The 20,291-nt window shown below is 39.5% G+C and overlaps 1 protein-coding gene across 1 annotated transcript; it reads left to right on the top strand.

The window, feature by feature from the left end:
• Positions 1-581: 581 nt before the first annotated feature.
• On the top strand, positions 582-19,053 carry LOC116729628 (uncharacterized). The gene is made up of 7 exons (XM_032578297.1): positions 582-592; positions 1,317-1,322; positions 13,798-15,081; positions 15,472-15,979; positions 17,454-17,665; positions 18,095-18,244; positions 18,950-19,053. Exons 3-7 carry the CDS (start codon positions 14,064-14,066, stop codon positions 19,051-19,053), a joined length of 1,992 nt encoding a protein of 663 aa, XP_032434188.1. The 5' UTR covers positions 582-592; positions 1,317-1,322; positions 13,798-14,063.
• The last annotated feature ends 1,238 nt before the right edge of the window (positions 19,054-20,291 follow it).

Below are 20,291 nucleotides of genomic sequence, written 5' to 3'. Positions count from 1 at the left end.
TATATATTTGTTTAGGTTCTTTGTGTAGTTCTTCTTGGAGTTTTGCTGGGGTATTTTTTCCTGAATGTCATTGGAAAACTTTTTTTTTACACAGAAACAGTTTCTGGAGATCTGAAACAACAGTTTCAGAACCTGGTTTCAGTCTTAAATATCTCCATTGTGTGACCTTCTGAGAATGATGATGTCACAGCCCGACCACGCACACCTCCAGGTCTGATCCCTCGATTTCTTCTCTGCTTTTTTAGGGTACTGTTGCAACATTTTGCCTAATTTTATTTGTTGTTATGTTTCTGCAGACTCTGAAACCTTAATTTCCCAATTAAATGCAAACTTTACTTTTATCTGAAAGGACAGTTTGTATCCCATGTTTCAGAACAATACCTGCTACGTTTATCCCTGCTCCTGCTACACTTTTTCCTTCCACTCAACTTTCTATGTGTTTAACTTTTTCTCAATATTCTAAGGTTCTGAGACATGGAAAATTGGGTTTTCATTCTCTGGAAGCCATAATCATTGAAGATACAATAAATAAAGGCTTAAAATATTCCACTCTACAATCTGCAAAAACACAAAATCTTACCAAGTGTTTTTAGTCTAGTTTCTATTGCCAGTATCTTAGTTCACTTGAAATGATACAAACTAACCTTTCAGCAAGATAAATCAGTTTGTTTAAAGTCAATAATTTTTCAATATTGATGAAAAAGTTCTAGTTCCAGTGGCAGATTATTTCACTTATAACAAGATATTTTCTCACATTATAAGTGAAATAATCTGCAAGGCAAACTAGTACTTATTGTTATCAATATTAAGGAATTATTTACTTAAAGCAAACTGATGTGTCTTGCTTAAAAGTTGCTTGTAAGTTTGTTTTGTCATATATCAAGCGTACGAATACATTAGCACTAGACAAAAAACACTTGGTAAGATTTGGTGTTTTCACAGTGAAGCTTCACTTTCTAAGAAAAAAATACCATAAACCTTGAAAACTAAGCTTTACAAGCTGTGCTTATAATATAATATAATATAATATAATATAATATAATATAATATAATATAATATAATATAATAGTACAGTAAAACTGTTTCCTTGCTGACGTTCGTTTGGCTACATAATAGAAAATGACAGGCGTCTCTAAGTGGCGGCACATAAAAGGAAGCTGCTTTTTGTAGAGTAATGAAAGACCTTGGCTCACAGTGAATGAAAGCCTAGAATGAGACTCACACAATGAAATCGTAGAAAGCAATAAACATGTAAACTGTAATTATGTTTAAAAGGCAGCTGTATAAATCCTCTGCTGCTGTGTTCGCAGGTCAGTCTTCTGTGTGGCTGGTTTCAGAAATGAGGCAAAACTAGGAGCAAAGAGAAACTGGAAAATGTGCAAAGGTTCTATTTTCTCTTCCTACATCTGAGGTTCTATTTGTATTCAGCATTAGCGAGCACATTAACTAGACTCCTTTTTTCCCCAGATAAAAACTGCTGCAGGTAATTTAAAGCTCAGGAGAAACGTGAAATAAATCTGAAATCTGTTGGGAACATTTGCTGTTGGCTGACTCTCTCTGTGTTTCCCAGCAGAGTAATAAGCCTCGCTAAATTAACAGCAAATCTGATCAACATCCAGAGTTGTTTAAGCAAAAGATTAATGTATGCCCAATAATCTGGCTTAAAATGACTGCAGGAAAATCAGTCTGTCATCATACTGGGTCGCTTGGCAAACGAGAGACTTCTGCGCTTCGTCTCAACAAGCAACAGCTTTAGGATGTAGAAAAACCACATCAGTTTTCTACACTACAAAAACAAAATCTGACCAAGTATTTCTGTCTAGTTTTTAATGTAAATACTTAGTAGGCTTGAAATAAGACAAAACTAACTCAAAAGTACAGTTTCAGAAAAATATAGCAGCTTGTTTTAAATAAATAATTTATCAATATTGATCAAAAAATGCTAGTTATTATTGAAATAATCTGCCGGTAGTACCTTTTCATCAATATTAAGGAATTATTGACTTAAAATAAGCTTCTATTTCTTGCTGAAGTTACTTGATCAACTGCTTTCAAATGACATTTCAAATCTCATCTCAAAAGAAACATTTTCAGAACAGCTTTAATGCCAGATTACTCTCCTGTTTTATATTTTGTCTGATGCACTTGAGTGCTCTGTCTGTAATTTTGCTTGATTCCTGTAAAGGTTTTAGATGAAATGTTAAATAAATGAAATGTATTATTATTATTGATTCTACCATCAGTATAAACAGCCGGGTTCTGGACTCCACCAAGAAAATGGACAAACGATGAAAGTTAGGGTGTGAGGAGAGTTTAAATCCACATATTGATATTAAAATAATGGGCATCCGGGTGAAGCTGTTTCATACTAAAGCTGCAGTATGTAACTTTTATTTTTTTTAAAATCTTAAAACTGTAAAAACCGACGTCATTGACCATGTGATAGAATGTTATGAGACAGATTATCTACGAATAGATCGATCGATCTCCACCTCCTGCCTGAGCCACTGTTGAAGAAATGCATCGCCTCCCGACAGGAGGCGGGTCTTAGCGCTGCCAATCAACTTCATGTACACACTGCTAAATGTGCTAAAGGCAGAGAAACAACTCACCATGGCAGGAAAACCATTTATCTTATCTGCCATCATTGATGGCTATGCTGACTAGCCTTAGCATTCACAACAGGTTATGCTAGCTGCAGCACAGCAAAAAGCAAGGGGAGAAGGAGAGTTAGCACTGGAAGAAGACAGAGGAGCTCAGTTTTTTTCACAGTAACAACATAATGACTGTTTCAACAAATATGTAAAAAAAACATTGTAATATGTTTTTTAAAAAAAGGTGCATTTATCCAGACTCTTTGGGTTTTCATTTTAACTGAACAGCATTCAAACCATCGCTGCTTACAAACCCAAAGAACGTTTCCACGTTTCACGCCCTCAGGGCAGCCGAGGTTAGAGGGCTCAATGAAGGATTCACAGCTTGTCTGTTCAGGTAACAACCTGAAGCATCACTCATCAAACTCACCTCCTGGCACAACGTGTTAAAGCTTCAGCAGCAAATCAGAGCCGTCATTGTGATGCTAAAAGTAGACGGTCGCTCTTACAGGGAAGGGGAGAGTGTGACGTTCAGACTGCTGGGCTGGATGTGAAACGTTCCTGCAGGAGAATAAAGAAAAACTGACACAGACTCTCAACAAGATTTCTTTTTTCCCCCAATTTCTGCTACAACTGTGTAGCAGCCTGACCTCCATCATTCTGTAATCATTTTCTAAAGAGTTCTTTTGCAACAAACATAGTTCCAGTGTTTACTCGGGATTGGATTCAAAGTGGATTCCTGCTCATAAAATATAAATACAGTTTGGTTTTCAGCTGCTGGAGGCTCATTTCAACTCTTTCTGATCTCTATATCTGCAATTTCACAATGCAGATCTGAGACTCGGGAACGAAAGATTAAATTGAGCTACTTCTGCTACCACAAAAAAAGCTCATCTAGGAAGACTCCGAGGGACATTTTCTCCAGCGAACCCGGAAAACAACCAAACCTCCACCACAGGAAGATGTGCTGAAGACACGTTCAGTAATGATAAAGTCATCTAAACTGACTCCTTAAGGTCTGAATTTGTACCTGTACTGATTATGCAAGTGAAAATATCTGTTGATTTAAAAGAGTAACAGTCTTCCTGAGACAGAGACCGGTGCTGTAGTTTAGGAAGTATAAATAAGTGGAGGAACAAATGTTTATTTTCCGGGTTAAAACTCAGATAATGAAAAATGATCAATCAAAAAGATGCAGCACCACCAACGACAGCGCTGCAGTCCTCAGGGGTTTAGTTTATCTCTCCAGAAGGTTTGTTTGGGTTTGCAAGCTCTTGTTTGTGGTTTGTCGTCAAGGCAATGTTCGAAGGAATGTAAAACTTCACAGGAATTCACAAAAAGACAAAAGCACAGCAGGAATAACTGCAGTAGCTACTACATTCATTAGCATGAAACAAAAGCAGGTGAAGTGTGTGTGTGTTGGCGTGTGTGCGTGCGTGTGTGTATAGTGGGGAAGAGGGGAGGACGGCGGGTTTTTACGTTTTAGCTAATCACAAATGTGTAGAAAATACGCAAAGGAACAAAACACAGAGTTAACGTTGATGGATCCACATGACTTTGAAATGACGCACGTTGGCATGTATATGCTAACGACTGCAGCTGATCGTTTTTGTTTGAAACAACAGGAGGAAAAAGCTGCTGAAGGAGGAGTGGAGGTGTTACTGGTTTCCTGAGATTTCTACTGCGACACATCAGGCTTTCACCTGCAAACACAACAACTTACAGTAAATGTGACATAGCGCGGCCCTGATGTGTATTCAGGCCGCTCTGTGTCGAGCTGCTAGCATGTTTATCAGTCAAATAATGAATTACTTTATTTTAGAACTTAATTCTATTCAGTTATTATTAAGTAAATGCTGATTTTAACCCTCAAAGTCTCAAACAATGAAGAAGAAAACTGCTTATCATACACAGTTAATTTCAAATATTTGTTTTTTAATGCCACAATTATGTTTGTGCTGGACTTTTTCAGCTTTTTGATTAGAAAAGAAATGTGTGTCAAACGATTTCATTTCATCTGGTGGGTCAACTGATAGAAAAAAACCTCAAGTTGTCATCAGGAACTAAAACAGAAACCTTTTCACTGCCACCTTTACACTTCTCACAATAACCTCACACAGAGGAAACAGGAAATAATAGAAATGCGTGACTCTGGAAAAATTTTTTTTAGAAGGAGAAAAAAAAAGCACATGAAAAAGTCCCCCAGTTTTAATAGATACGGGGGTTTCACAGCAGAAAGGTCAGGCCACCAACATAGCTTTTACACTTGTTGGTGTGTTATCTACGATCATCAGTTTTGATCGTAGATAAAAAATTGTTTCCCAGAGTTTTTTCAGCTGATGTTGAATTTCTTCGCCTTCCAGAAACAAAACTGCGGGGAATTTCATTGTCCTCAACATGGCTTTATTTCCCATTTTTACTTTTCTGAAAACAAAGAACTAATTTTTAATGTGGCAAAAATCTCTAGATTTACCATGAAGTAGTTATGTGGTTTGAAAACTGTTGGGCTGGTGGCCTGATTTTAACTTGTTGATGTCACAAAATATGTTATGATCAAGCATTTTTCATTTCTCTTTTTTCAGTTTATTAATTTTTTTCAGTCATTTGCAATAAAACAAACAAAACTGGACCAATCAACGAATACAAAAGGGCTGAAAGATTTATGAGTTTATTTTGAACACAACTGGCTGCAAAGTGGTGCAGTTAGCAGCAGTAGCTGTGTTTACATTGACCATATAACTGTGCACGTTTACATTTTTTAAATAAATTAGCTTAATTTAAAAAGACCACTTAAAAGAAATGTATTTTTTGATCAGTTTTGAAACTAAAATATCGCATTATACCGCTAATGTCACACTTAATGGTGTTTCCATTAAGTAAGAAACCAAATTGTTCATGTAATGAGTCTTCCTCATTCTAGCTTCAAAACCTTTAATCAAAAAATAGTTTTCTCAAAATTACTGTGTTTCCATTAAGCAAATTTATCTTCAAAAAGTCAAAACATGTATTTTACAGTCAACTGAGGTGTTTATTCTGGCCACCAAGTGAATGTTGCCATTGACACAAATCACATATTTTAATGAATTATTTAATGAACTTATTCACATGTGATTTTAATTGCATTTCTTATTTAATGGAAACACCATGATTGCAAAATTGTATTTTTTTTTCAACATTGGCAGATAATTGATAAAGTTTTGCTGACATTTGCAATGAAAACGCAGCTACTGTCGTCTTGCAACTGTAAGGTCCTGGGTTCATATCCCAGCTTGACGTCATTCAGCATTAAGTTTTCATGTTCTCCCCATGAGGAATAATTTAGTAGTTTATTGGGAATAATAAATAGACAAATCCATATTTTCATATTCTCCCACTTTCATCCTCTGGCAACTAAAACCAGTTTGTAAACTGGAGATAAAAACCAGTGAAGCTGACTGGTGAATAATGTCAGAGCGCGCTCCGTCTCCTCTCCATTCCTGGATTTTCTCCTTAACCTGTGATGAGGAGAGACGGGCTTACGGTCTGCTCTCTGTGTGATTAGTAGTGCAGAAAAATAGGTCAGCAGGCGCACAGCGAGGTAAGATGAAGAGGAGACGGTTACGTCAGCAGCGGCTGAAGCAGGACGGAGGAATCCAGCTGTGGAGCCTCAGGATTCCTGGCCGCTCCCTGCTCTTCGGCACGGTTCAATACTCTCCCTCCCTTTCATGTCTCCTGACAGCCTGCTGCAGCCGCCGCCGTGTTGTTTACATCAGGCTCTTAACAGCTTTCACACCAGACACAAATACTCAACATGGGAGCATTACAGCTATCTGAAGAATTTATTTTTTTCCACTAAGTTCAAGACACTCCAGTGAGTTCAGCTGAAGCCTTTTGTTGGAGCAACCAGCTCTGTATCTTAATGATAAGTGTTACGAAAGCAGAAACATATTTTTATCTCAAACCACAAGCTAAGACATATGAGAAAAATAAGCCATAAATATTATAGAGGGTTCAGGGGGGATAAGCATATAAATCTCATCTCCTTGTGATGAATGGTGGTTGATCTTACACTCGCACATAAAAATGGCAGCAAACAAATGTGCAATTATACAACCGTACGTCTTTGAAAAGCAGAAGTAGAGCCTCCAACACAACCAACAAAATGCAGCTAAATGTACTGATGTACAGCAGCCATTGTACATCAGTAAGACCAACTGACAAAACGCCTTTGAACTCAGCTCGGGTTGCTAAATGACAGGCCGGGCATCGCTGGGGTTTCTAGGTAACAGTGACGTGTGATTCAATAATCGGACGGGTTTTGGAACGGCTTGTTTTCCAGACACCAAAAAGCATTAATTTATTGCCAAAAAATGACTGTTTTTTTTTTTAAATGTTTTTAGAAGCAGTTGAAACCCAAAAAGAAACACAAAGACGTGCAAAATACAAATTTTACATGATAGATCCCCTTTACTGACAACAGCAGATCATCTGACACTGACTAAGATAACCAAAAATATTAAATCAGACTGAATTATTGGCTTTAACCACAGCCACGTATGATCAGAAATCAGTTGAGCAACAAGGCTGGTGCTCAACTTCTTTACATCAAAGCTACTCAACCACTTTGAGCGTTTTTCTTTCTGCTGTAATCCTAAACTCATTTTTACCTGTATTTACAGCCACCCATGCAGAAAATGTTCCTCTTTGATTTGCAGCTGCAGAGCACATGCCTCTGCATCAGGCTGTGATGCTGCACCACACAGTCTACAGGCCCATATGGAAGAACTTCAGCAGGGCATTTATTAGCAGTGAAACGGGCTTCGGAGAATGTTGTGATGTGGAGTTTGGCTCCGGATTCTCAAAGCAGCGGTGCACTCTCTAAAATGAGTGGCAGATCTTGCGGTCGGCCGCCTGGACAGTCTCTAATTTGCCTGCATTTTCACAGCAGCCACCAATTTCCAGAGGCCACACTGACCGGCGCTGAAAACACGGCAGTGCATCTGTATCTCCCAAGGCTCCTTACAAGCACCAAAGAGGAAAAACTTCAGTAAATTCAAAACAGATCCGTTCAGAAAGAGGTTAAGGACCCTATCTGGGAACCTTAAAGGGATAGCTCGTATTTTCATCAGCTCTTAAAAAGGGCACTTCCTCTGTACGTATTTCTGTGAAGCTGCAAGGATTTCCACCTCAAATTCCTTCTTCTTTTGTTTCAAACATATTTAAACAGGAAGCTTGACGTAGAACAAAGAGTTAAAAATACATCCTTCACTCACATTTTCCTTCGGGTGCCATTTATTCCCAAATTAGGTTGCACATTCCTCTGTAAGGATGCTTGTTTGCTTTAAATGGTAGATGTCGGGTCACTGTTATGAGAAGCTGTCTGTCAGACAACGTGACACTTAGAGCTCACAGGTTATATTACGGGGTCAGTCAGCGTGACACTGGATCATCATGCATCGGTTGGAGGAACTGTCCAGTAAACAGCTGAACGAAGTATTCTGTTGTTCCAACGAACTGCTGACCTGCAGAGGAGATCCACAGCTAAACAAAATGCATTTTCAGCATTCCAGAACCGAATGGTGTTGGAACATAATATTATATATTCGCCAGAAATTTTAATAAGTATTCCTGCTCAAATGCTGTTCAGTTAAAAGAGGCAGGTAGAGTAGCTAAAAAGTAGTAAAGTAAGAGTACGAATGCTTCAGCATATTTTTACTCAAGTAAAAACCTGTCCAAGAAATTTCTCAAAAGTAAAATAAGTGTCTAGTTTAAAGGCTATTGAAGTACTGAGTAACTGATCATAACATCTCATTTAATATTAATGCTCAAGCTACAACCAACTACAGCTGTAAAAGGGCAGTATTATGTATTTCCAGTCAAGAAAGTAACTATATTAGCTTCAGTTGTTAATAAAAATGCTACATAAAAGAAAATAGACTTGAAATTGGGCTGCTGTCTCTTTAAAAACTCCTGCCCTTTCTGAAACTCCACCTTTAGGAAGTCATCACAACATGGCTCCTCTATTAACCCTTTAACAACATTTTTACCAGCGTTGCAATGAGACGTAGCTCCTATGATGAGCTCAGCTGATGAGCAGTTCCACCAGGTGTTTGCTAGTTGCTGCCGCTAGTCTGAAGGAGCTGAACGGAGAAGCTTGGAAGCATGGATACTGCAGCTCTGAGGAGGAGCTGCGCCTCGAAGGCGGAGCGAGGTCCACGTAGGTGTTTTTAACAGTTGAATGGTTGCCATGGAGATTAAAGGATTTCTCAAACATGCATTAAAAAGTCAAAGCAACACTCCATGTATGTTTTTGATTAGGAAATAACATCGTAACATGACGTAAAGCTCAAATCAGCATATTTACTCAATCAACAATCACCCCCCCATCACCACCGTCACACACGTTTGTATCCTAGCGACTCCCAGAAATTTGTCCCATTTGAGTCACCAAGGCGACTCCCCCTGTTCCAGTGGCTGAGAAATGCAGAGCATGTCTGTCCCCAGCCTGTTTTCTCACAACGGATGAGCGTAAAGTGACCCTGACCACACAGGAGGAGGCCTTCCTCTGCAGCTAGCCCCCACCGTGCCGTTTCCACCAGCACTCACCGATGGAAATGACTCTCTTACTGAACCAGGAATGAGTTCATTTAGACGTGGATTCCTGACTCAAACCCATGGCTGTGGAATTTATATTGCTACAGCTTTAAAAATGGAAAGAATACTGTATTGTTTAAAGTACAAGAAAAATGTGCAAATTTAGCCAATGGCAAAGCATTAAGTGAAATTCAATAAGCTACAAGATGGATTTCAAGAAAGTCTGATAAAAAATGTTGCCAATAAAGTGCAAATAACACAAAATTTAAATGAGCTAATGTAACTTCCTGTGGGTTTTAAATGAGTTTTAACAAAGAGTTACCAGAAATAAGGAAGCAGAATATTAAATATGTTTTTTGTTGTTAAAACTCGAGTCCAAATGAACCTCAATCACTCTGTTCTCACTTTCTCCAACAAAGATCAAATATTAAATCGAGGAGGATCCATGTCAGGACACAAGATACTAACAGCAGCCAAAACCTTTACTTATTTTGTGAATTATGTTCAAGTTACTTATTTTTGTTTGAGATGAAAATATATTTCACCTTGGTTTTTACTCAATTTATTAGCTTTTTCTTTTGTAAAAGGCAACTTAATTTTTTTAGCTTGCAGTAAAAATATATATTTTTAGTATGGAACACCTTAAGTGCCAGTTAGAGAACTGAAATTGCTAGGAAAATTTTGCCTTTTTAAAGTTTTATTTAGTTTTTGAAATGCAAGCAGGGTCCTAATAATGCTTTAACGAACAGAATCAAACAAATATTTCTTAATCTACTTTCTTTGACGGATAAACCAGTTCAGGTTTGATCGGTCTATTTTAGATTTTTCACTAGAAAAGATAAAGTCCACAAACAGTGAAGTATAAATGTTTTATCGCTGAAGTAGAATCTTAAAAAATGAGATGAAAACTTCATCATAATTTAGAAACTGTGAATTTGATTCGAATGTACTTGAGGTCAAAAATGTGTAAGTATTTCTACTTAAATTTGACTAAACTTTTTAATCAAAACTAAAGTTTAAGTTTAAACTTTTTTTAAGACTTCCTCAAAAAGAAACTGACTTTTTTCTTTTAGGAAGAAAAAATGTCAAAACTTCCTTAAAGATGTATAAAAATTCAACATTTCTATACAACAATGAATAAACTCAATTTTAAATTAAAGATGTGCTTCCTCTAAAGGGAACTGAATTGGTTTCCAGTCTGCAGGCTGAGTGGGAATTCAGTTCTTGATGGTTATTTATGTCTGTTTTGTCGTCTCACCTGGCCTCAGCTGTGCTACAGGAAGCAGGTGCAGGAGCATTAAGAGGAGCTGCTGGGAGCCGGCCACGTCTCTAAATAATAATATCGTTAATGGTCTGAAAACACAGAGGAGCTGCACAGCAGAGCCAGCAGGTTCTGGTCCAGGAAGTGTCTGTAATTAGGTGGAGCAGCTGGGAGTCCGATGTGTGTTTTCTGTCTCTTTGTCATCTCAACTCATAAGAGTTTAATTTACAACACTGAAGGATTTACTGACTTCACATGAATTTTCTTTTTTCTGAGAATTGTTTTTGTAATTGGCTGAAGAACCATTTTGCTATTGTGATTTAAAGCCAAAGTATTTAACTTTTATATTTAAGAAAAATTAGATTTTTACATACACTGTTTCAAATTCTTATGCAAGTGATATTTTCTCAGATTTTCTTAAATGGTCAATGCAAATGATGGTCAGCATAATTTTCAAGTCATGAACTATTACAGTATAAATCAAATTTTACTGAACAAAGCTCCCAATGAGAGCAGTATTTTCTTTAAAAATAAAAAACTAAAAAAGCACTGTTCCAAATTATTATGCACAGCAGATTTTCTAAACATTTTGTGGATTATAAAGATCTGCAGACGGTCATTCTTTGAATGTGCAGCATTAAGTGTCACATGTACTAAAACCAAAAGCTATTTCAATCAAAAACATCTTAACAGACCGAGTTACATGTTAACATAGGAGCCCTTCTTGATATCACAGCACAATTCTTGCATCCATTGAACTTGTGAGTTTGTGGATAGTTTCTGAAATTATAGTGATTCAAAGAGCCCTGGCACACAATACCATCTATAAATTTAATAGCACAACAAAAAATCTAATCTGTATGACATTTAAATCCAATTTGCATAATAATTTGGAACACAGTGTATTGTTAAAACTAACAGATAATCTGTGAAATGATCGATCTCCACCTCCTCCCTGAGCTTATACTGCTATCTGAAGAAAAGCACAGCTCCCGACCGAATACAACCAATCAGAGGGCAGGAGGAGAGTTTTATCGCTGTCAATCAACTGGTAAACATGCTGCTAAATGTCCTCCATGTGGAGGAAAACACATTTATCCACCATCCCGGGTGGCTATGCTAATTAGCCTTACCTTTCACGACAGAAGGGTAGAAGGTTTATCGTAGCAGAGAGTAAGGGAGAAAAAGGTGAGTGGCACACACACAGGCCTGATTGGCAGCGTTAAGACCCGCCTTCTCACTCTAATTGGTTGTTTCTCGTTAACAAGGCAGAGTCTCTAAGGCAGAGGAGCTCAGTTTTTTCACAGATTATCTAACTCAAACTTTTTTTTTATAAAAGTTACAATTTTAAGAAAACATGTTTGTTTTTTCATTTGGGCACAAATGATTCAGGTAAGATAACTAATCACAAAATTTGTGTTTGTTTTACTCAGATTTCTTCCATTTGTTTCATTTAACACATTTTCAAAACCTCCTCTACAGCAGCAAGCAAAAATAAAAACCAAGGGAGGATGAGTAACAGTGTGAATAAATAATCAAACTGTACAATTTTTTGTATTTCTAAGAGTGACTGAAGGGAAACAATGAGCCAAAACAAACCGACTCCACCCAGCTCCCCCTCTCCTTTCTGTACTCCTCCCAGTCTGAGAGCAGCGGGGTGAGAGGATGCCCTGCCCTGGATCGATGAGGAACACCCACATGCATCTGCACTGCAATAAAACCAAATCTGGAGACTCTGAAGATGGAAAATTCTCCTGGTTTACGTATTAAAACTATAAGGAGAAGTAAAACACCTCTGAAGAAGACAGAGAGCAACTTCCTTCTTTATGAAATGAAACAAAAATGGAGTTTTATCAGATTAGCAGTTGTAGGATTAATCTTTTGGCTTTGGTAAAAGGCCACAATCATCTCTCTCGCTAGTGCTAAACTAGCTTGCTTGTTTTGGTTGTATTTACCCACAATCCCTTGTGCTGGAGTCCATTTTCTGCTTTTGGAGCAGCCTCTAGTCCACTTGGCATTCACAACAGAGATCTAGTCAAGCGGACCAGAGTTTGCTTTTTTTGGTCCACATCAGTTTAATTGTGCGTTCATATCTCCCCAAACGAACTGGATTTTCTAGCCAAGCAAACCAGAGTTTGATTAAAGCGGACTAACAGAGCTGGTGTGAATGAACCCTAAGAAGTATGAATACTTTGAAAGGTAGTAGTACACTGAAGCTAGTTGAAACTCCAACTTCAGTGTCAGAAAGCTGAAGATTCAACCAAACTAAAAACACTCATCCCTTTCTCTTCATCATCACTGTTGCTCATTCACTGATCTATGTAGGTTCAAAACGCAGGAGCGATTCAGCAAAGCATCACAACACGACTTAAATTTGGCATCGTAAGCTGGAACTGCTCAGAAACTGCACTGCCCACTAATCTGCCCACTCTTTTCATTCCACTACGGAGCCTTAGAAACAGAACCACCCACAGACTGAAAACACAAAACTGGACAAGACGTCCAAGATTACATAACTCTGAGCTTTTATGCAACAAGGCCAAGTCAGCGGGTTGGAAAATGTCTTTTTTCCTTTATCTAAAGTGAATGCGTCACTGGTGGCTTTTACAGCATGGCTGGGTGGATGGCGTGTGTGTGACTGCAGAAGCCTCATATTGTTTCCTCTCAGATGGAAAGTGGTGCAGATGGCTAAACATGGCTGGCCAGCGTTCAAGGTACCAAGTGGAGCGCCACAACAGGCCCAGATGGACTCGGGCTCTGAGGTTTACTTTCACCTTTTTCAATGTTACAGAATAAAATTCATACACATTTGCCGACTTCTGATCACTTCAGTCGGAAAAATGGTCACTGATTTCAAAACTTTGGCTGAAGTGGTGCTTGTAATTACAGTTTAAGCTTGTTCTGATCAAGTATAAATGAAAACAAATCAAAATAAATACATTATTTTTTTAAAATTGATGGATAAAAATTGTTTGTTTTTTAACCACGTGTTACGGTCACTGACCTCTAGGGGCTCTCTTTATGAGAGAGCTTCTTCTTTGTGTTTCAGCTCCTCCTGGCTGCCACAGGTGTAATGTGTTGGAGCTCGTCAGCCACCCCATAAAGAGCTCCAAACCTGAGATGTCAGATCCCTTTTCTTTTCCTGGGCCTTGATCTGGTGTGATCATGTCGGTGAACTGACTTTGTTTGAGACTGTGGATAATCTTGCTGTGAGCATTTGTGTGAAGCTTCAAGTGGTTATAATTTTGTTTTTCTTCACCGTGGAAGCTGGTAGGGGTTCTCTGCCATTTTGTTTAACTGTTTTTCTCCTGTTTCTTGGTTAGCCAGGGAGTTCAGGTTTTGTACTTTATTTTCAGTTTCTCTTCTAGAAAGTGTTTTTATTTTATAATTAAAAGGGGGATGTTTTGTTTGTTGTTTTGGCCTTGGAGACCCTGAAGCTTAAAGCTTCCCTGTGCATGTTTATTGTGACTTGGATTTTATGTTGAACTATCAATTAAACTATCTTTATTTTCGACTGAATCCAACTGCTCCAGATATTTTATTTTGTGTTACATCCAGTGCCAGTATTTACCCTTGGTGGTCTTGGGGGGGGGTTGTAACATAAGTGGGGGCTCGTCCGGGATTATTTTTGAAAATGGCACAGTTTAATTTGGAGGATTTTTTAGGTAATCTTTCCGTACAACAGTTGGATGTTTGTAGAAAAGATGATTTATTTGAAATTGCTTCATATTTTGGTATCAATGTTTCAAAGTCTTTGCTCAAACATGATCTAAAATCTCTTATCATTAGTAGCTTAGTTGAAAAAGGAGTTCTATCTGTGGAAATGGATAAAGAGGACACCACCTGTTCTGAATCTGCTGATCAGCCTGAGGTCTATGCTGAGGAGGGAGTGACGACACCACCTTTTGTTGCCAAACCAGAGGGGGAAAAACCACCAGCCTCTCTCCCACGGTTTGAGCCTTTCTCTGTTGAATCCTCAAATCCTAGTGTTGAGGCACGCCTAAAGGTACGTCTAGTTCGTCTAGAACTTGAAGCCAAAGAAAGGGAACGGAAGGATGAATTTGAGTTCCAGCTTAAATGCAGAAGACTTGAAGCTGAAACTGCCATTAAAATGCGTCAGTTGGAGCTACAGTCTCATAAACTGACTGCTGCTACTACAGATTCTGTCGAAGATGAAGACAATATCAGTATTCCCTCAAATAAACCTTCCTCTTCTCCAGCAGCTTTTACGTTTGACATCAGCAAAAATATTGCCCTGGTCCCACCATTTCGGGAGACGGAGGTGGAGGCATATTTTAATGCATTTGAACGTATTGCTGTTGCCCTTCACTGGCCCACAGATGTCTGGTCCCTTTTGTTGCAGTGCAAACTTACTGGTAAGGCACAGGAAGTGTGTGCAGCACTCACCATTGAAGACAGTCTAGTGTATGTCAAAGTTAAAGCTGCCATACTCAGGGCATATGAGTTGGTGCCTGAGGCATACAGGCAGCGGTTTAGAGCCTTAAGAAAATCCTCTGCACAAACATTTGTTGAGTTTGCAAGAGAAAAAGGAATGTTATTTGACAGATGGTGCCAGGCAACTAAAACTTCTGATTTTACTTCATTACGTGAGTTGATGTTATTGGAGGAGTACAAAACCTGCCTTCCAGATCGTACAGTTTTGTACTTGAATGAGCAGAAAGCTTCCACTTTACAAGAGGCAGCTGTACTGGCTGAAGAATTTGCCCTTACTCACAAAAATATTTTTGTGGGTAAATTTGACCAACCTTCGCGTGACAAAACATGGAAAGATGTGCCACAATCTCTAGTTAAGAACACTCCAATTTCAAAAGGGGAGAGACAATGTTTTTATTGTCATAAAATGGGGCATATTGTTTCTGACTGTTTGGCCCTAAAACGTAAACAAGCACCCCAATCACCAAAACCAGCTAAAGGGGTTGGCCTAGTCAAGACTCAGAGATTTTCCCCACCACTCTCAAATATGAGTGAACCTGATGACTGTTTTAAGCCCTTCATTTTTGATGGTTTTGTCTCCCTAACAGGACGTCCTGAGGATGAGAAGTCAGTGAGGATACTGAGGGACACCGGTGGTTCCCAGTCGTTCATCCTGTCCAGTTTTCTGCCATTTAATGCTGATACCTCCTGTAATGCAGATACAATAGTGCAAGGAATTGGAATGGCATATGTACCAGCACCTTTACATCATGTTCACCTAAAGTCCAAGTTGGCCTCTGGATTCTTCAAAGTTGCGGTGAGAAACTCATTCCCTGTTCAGGGGGTTGAATTTATAATGGGTAACGATCTTGCTGGAGGCAAGGTACTTCCTATTCCTGAGGTGGTGGATAATCCCAGTTGCATGACGGGTAAAGATGAAATGTTGGAATCCCATCCTGATGTGTTTGCTGTCAGTGCTCTTACCAGGTCCCAAGCTTGCAAGCTGAAAGAAGTGAACTTGAATGATTCGGTTCTTGGCTCTGCCTTGATGGAGGACAAGCTGCCAGCAGACGACCTTTCAGAATCAGCACCCCTAAAGGAGGACGTCACTCAACAGTCTGAGGTTTTTCTCCCGCTATCACTGTCGCATGAGAGTTTGAGCCAAGCACAGAAAAGTGATGAGACGCTCTCTAAATGTTTTAAAAGTGTGAGTGATTCAATAAATGACAAAACCCACCAGTTTTATGTTGAAAATGGATTACTCATGAGAAAATGGATCTCAAGGCCTGCCTTGCATCAGAAGGGTATTGAGGAGGATTGGGGAATAGTACATCAAATTGTAATACCTCAAGGTTATCGTGAACAAATACTGCAGCTGGCACATGATCCACTCATGGTCAGGTCATTTGGGAATCACTAAAACCCATGACCGCATCTTGCAGCATTTCTTTTGGCCAGGCCTGAAACAGGATGTTGCCAGGTTCTGTAGAACATGTTGCATTTGCCAAATAGTGGGTAAACCTAATCAGAGGGTGCCACCTGTCCCTCTTAAGCCCATTCCTGCAGTTGGTGAGCCTTTTGAGCGTGTTCTGGTGGACTGTGTGGGTCCTCTGCCCAGAACAAAAGCTGGTAATCAATTTCTCTTGACTGTCATGTGTGTTGCCACCCGTTTCCCTGAAGCCATTCCACTAAGAAAAATTACAGCACCCATCATAACTAAAGCTCTTCTAAAGTTTTTTGCTACTTTTGGTCTGCCTAGAGTTATCCAAACTGATCAAGGCAGCAATTTTCAGTCCAAAATCTTCAAGCAGACACTACAGTCTTTTGGCATTAAACATATTCCCTCCAGTCCCTACCATCCTCAGTCACAAGGCGCTCTAGAAAGATGGCATCAGACTGTCAAGGCCATGATGCGAAAATATTGTCATGAGACGAACAAAAACTGGGATGAAGGACTTCCTTTTCTGCTGTTTGCAGCCCGTGAAGCTAAACAGGAGTCACTTGGTTTTAGTCCTGCTGAACTGGTTTTTGGGCATGGTGTAAGAGGACCACTGAAGGTTCTGAAGGAACAGCTCCTGTCAGCTGACACCCAGCCACAATCTAACGTCCTTGAGTTTGTCACCCAATGTCGGGAACGTCTATACCATGCTTGCTCAATAGCAAGAAAGTCTTTGTCGGCTGCCCAAGGGAAAATGAAATGGCTATATGACAAAAAGACTGTACAGCGGTCATTCGAACCAGGTGATAAAGTGCTTATGCTGGTGCCCACATCAGGCCCATCTCTTTCAGCCCAATTTGCAGGCCCATATGTGGTGAAACGCAGAGTCAATGACACAGACTACGTTGTTCATACTCCTGATAGGAGGCGCCAAACCCGTCTGTGTCATATCAATATGTTGAAGCTGTTTCATTCCAGAGAAAATGACCACAAGGACACATGTGAGGACTCTCCAAAACCTACATCAATTTCTCTTGTGTCTAGAGATACTCCTCAGGATGGTTTGAAAAAGTGTGATGATGGCCCTTGTGGTAGGCTTTCAAACTCTGTTATTCTTGATTCTTTGGATGCATATCTGTCCTATCTTCCCAGTGCTGAGAAGGAGGATGTGACAGGACTGATCCAGCTGTACCCTGCGCTTTTTGGAGATGTGCCCTCTAGGACCTCGGTACTGGAGCATGACATTGACGTGGGCGATGCGTCCCCCATCAAACAACATCCATATCGTTGTCCCCCAGTCAAGAGGGAAATGATGAAGACAGAGGTTCAGTATTTAGTGGAAAATGGCTTGGCTATACAGAGTCGTAGCTCCTGGAGTTCACCGTGTCTTCTGACACCAAAGCCAGATGGGTCACAACGTTTCTGTACAGACTTTCGAAGAGTAAATGCAGTTACAGTTCCTGATTCACATCCATTGCCTCGCATGGAAGACTGCATAGACAGCATTGGGCCAGCCACCTATATAACCAAATTAGATCTGCTGAAGGGGTACTGGCAAGTTCCCCTGACTGCCAGAGCTTCTGATATTTCAGCTTTTGTCACACCAGACCACTTCCTACAATATACAGTGATGGCATTTGGAATGCGAAATGCCCCAGCTACCTTTCAGCGACTGATGAACACTGTATTAGGAAATATTAAGAACTGTAATGTCTACTTGGATGACATTGTAATTTATTCATCATCATGGACTGATCACATTGACACTCTGAAAACTGTGTTCGCTTGTCTAGCTCAAGCTTCCCTCACCTTGAATCTGGCAAAATGTGAGTTTGCCAAAGCAGTAGTGACCTACCTTGGAAAGGAAGTGGGCCATGGTCAGGTACGTCCGGTGAATGCAAAGGTGGAGGCTATTCTAAGCTACCCAGTACCCACCACAAGACGTGAGCTCCGACGATTCTTGGGTTTGGTTGGCTACTACAGATGTTTTTGCAGGAACTTCTCCATGGTGGTGGCTCCTCTGACAAAGTTGTGTAGTCCGAAGGAACAATTCATATGGACTACTGAATGTCAACATGCATTTGACTGTGCAAAGTCCTTTCTATGCAGCGCTCCTGTTTTGGCGGCTCCAGATTTCAACAAGACCTTCAAGCTGGAGGTAGATGCAAGCGCCACTGGAGCTGGAGCAGTGTTGCTCCAAGATGGCACAGATGACATCAGTCACCCAGTTTCCTACTACTCAGCTAAGTTCAAGCCTCATCAATTAAACTATTCTACAATTGAGAAGGAAACATTAGCCATGCTACTGGCTTTGCAGCATTTTGAAGTTTATGTGTTTTCAACCAGTCCTGTTATAGTCTATACAGACCATAACCCATTAGTCTTTCTAAACCGTATGTACAACCACAACCAGCGGTTAATGCGATGGGCTTTACTGGCGCAAGAATATAATTTGGACATCAGGCATAAGAAAGGGGCTGAAAATGTGATAGCAGATGTACTTTCCAGGATATAATGTTGCTTACCTCACTGTAGTACAAATGATGATGAAATATTCTTATTTCATGAAGGATTTTATGGGGGAGGGTGTTACGGTCACTGACCTCTAGGGGCTCTCTTTATGAGAGAGCTTCTTCTTTGTGTTTCAGCTCCTCCTGGCTGCCACAGGTGTAATGTGTTGGAGCTCGTCAGCCACCCCATAAAGAGCTCCAAACCTGAGATGTCAGATCCCTTTTCTTTTCCTGGGCCTTGATCTGGTGTGATCATGTCGGTGAACTGACTTTGTTTGAGACTGTGGATAATCTTGCTGTGAGCATTTGTGTGAAGCTTCAAGTGGTTATAATTTTGTTTTTCTTCACCGTGGAAGCTGGTAGGGGTTCTCTGCCATTTTGTTTAACTGTTTTTCTCCTGTTTCTTGGTTAGCCAGGGAGTTCAGGTTTTGTACTTTATTTTCAGTTTCTCTTCTAGAAAGTGTTTTTATTTTATAATTAAAAGGGGGATGTTTTGTTTGTTGTTTTGGCCTTGGAGACCCTGAAGCTTAAAGCTTCCCTGTGCATGTTTATTGTGACTTGGATTTTATGTTGAACTATCAATTAAACTATCTTTATTTTCGACTGAATCCAACTGCTCCAGATATTTTATTTTGTGTTACATCCAGTGCCAGTATTTACCCTTGGTGGTCTTGGGGGGGGGGTTGTAACACCACGTTAGATAAAATGACTAAGAAGTCTAGCACAAACTCTGACCGGAGGTGAATTAGGTTCATCATAAGGCTGGACGATATGGCATTTCATATCAGTTGTCATTGATAAATATTGATTAGATTTTTGCTTTAAATACAAATACTCCCAAACTGGTTGTGTGACCTTTAATCTTTTACCCAAAGTTGTTAGTTTTTTATTTTTAAGCAGCTATGAGGCAAGGTGGTGAAATCTTTAAACTGCTGCTGAGCAAGTTACTCAACAGGTTGCTGCTAGGTAACCAAAGATTGAGTGAGTTGCTAGGCAACAAAAAAGAGAGTGAGTTAGTGGATGCCACCGGCTAGCTTAACTTAGATGTGAAAGGTTAAGTGATTAAAGTCTTACTGATTTCTTGTCCAGTCCTAGTTAATCGGTTAATATATGATTTTAAAAAGACAAATATTCTTTCTCCAAAAATAATGCATTGTTGACATCCGCCTAAGTTAGACCTGCAATTCTTCTGCACCACATATAAGTAACATTTAGCTTTTTATACCGTTTTACTTATTTGACATCATGTTTACCATATTTTATGCATCTAAATTAAAACAATTTGATCTTCAACCATTGAAATTCAGAAAGAAAGAAAGAAAGAAAATATTTGTATACTTTAAGATGTATTCTTCCTTTTGTTGTTTAACTCCACCCTGGGTTGGATATTCTGGGGAGAAGTTTTATTAAAAATATTACAAAAACAGTCAGAGTAACAGAGTGTCAGTGAGTACACACCATGAAACACCTTTTTTCTTTT

This window comes from Xiphophorus hellerii, chromosome 12 (genome assembly GCF_003331165.1).
Source record: "Xiphophorus hellerii strain 12219 chromosome 12, Xiphophorus_hellerii-4.1, whole genome shotgun sequence".
NCBI classification, from domain to species: Eukaryota; Metazoa; Chordata; class Actinopteri; order Cyprinodontiformes; family Poeciliidae; genus Xiphophorus; species Xiphophorus hellerii.
Note: the sequence above shows the minus strand (reverse complement) of the source record. Positions and strands in the feature narration are given on the sequence as shown.

Bases quoted from the DNA above. Each gene is read 5' to 3' on its own strand.
- LOC116729628 (XM_032578297.1), top strand. From the start codon at position 14,064: ATGGCACAGTTTAATTTGGAGGATTTTTTAGGTAATCTTTCCGTACAA. The intron at 15,082-15,471 runs GTACAGTTTTGT...TCTCCCTAACAG, and splicing joins CAAAACCTGCCTTCCAGATC to GACGTCCTGAGGATGAGAAG. The intron at 17,666-18,094 runs GTAGCTCCTGGA...TCGCTTGTCTAG, and splicing joins TGGCTTGGCTATACAGAGTC to CTCAAGCTTCCCTCACCTTG.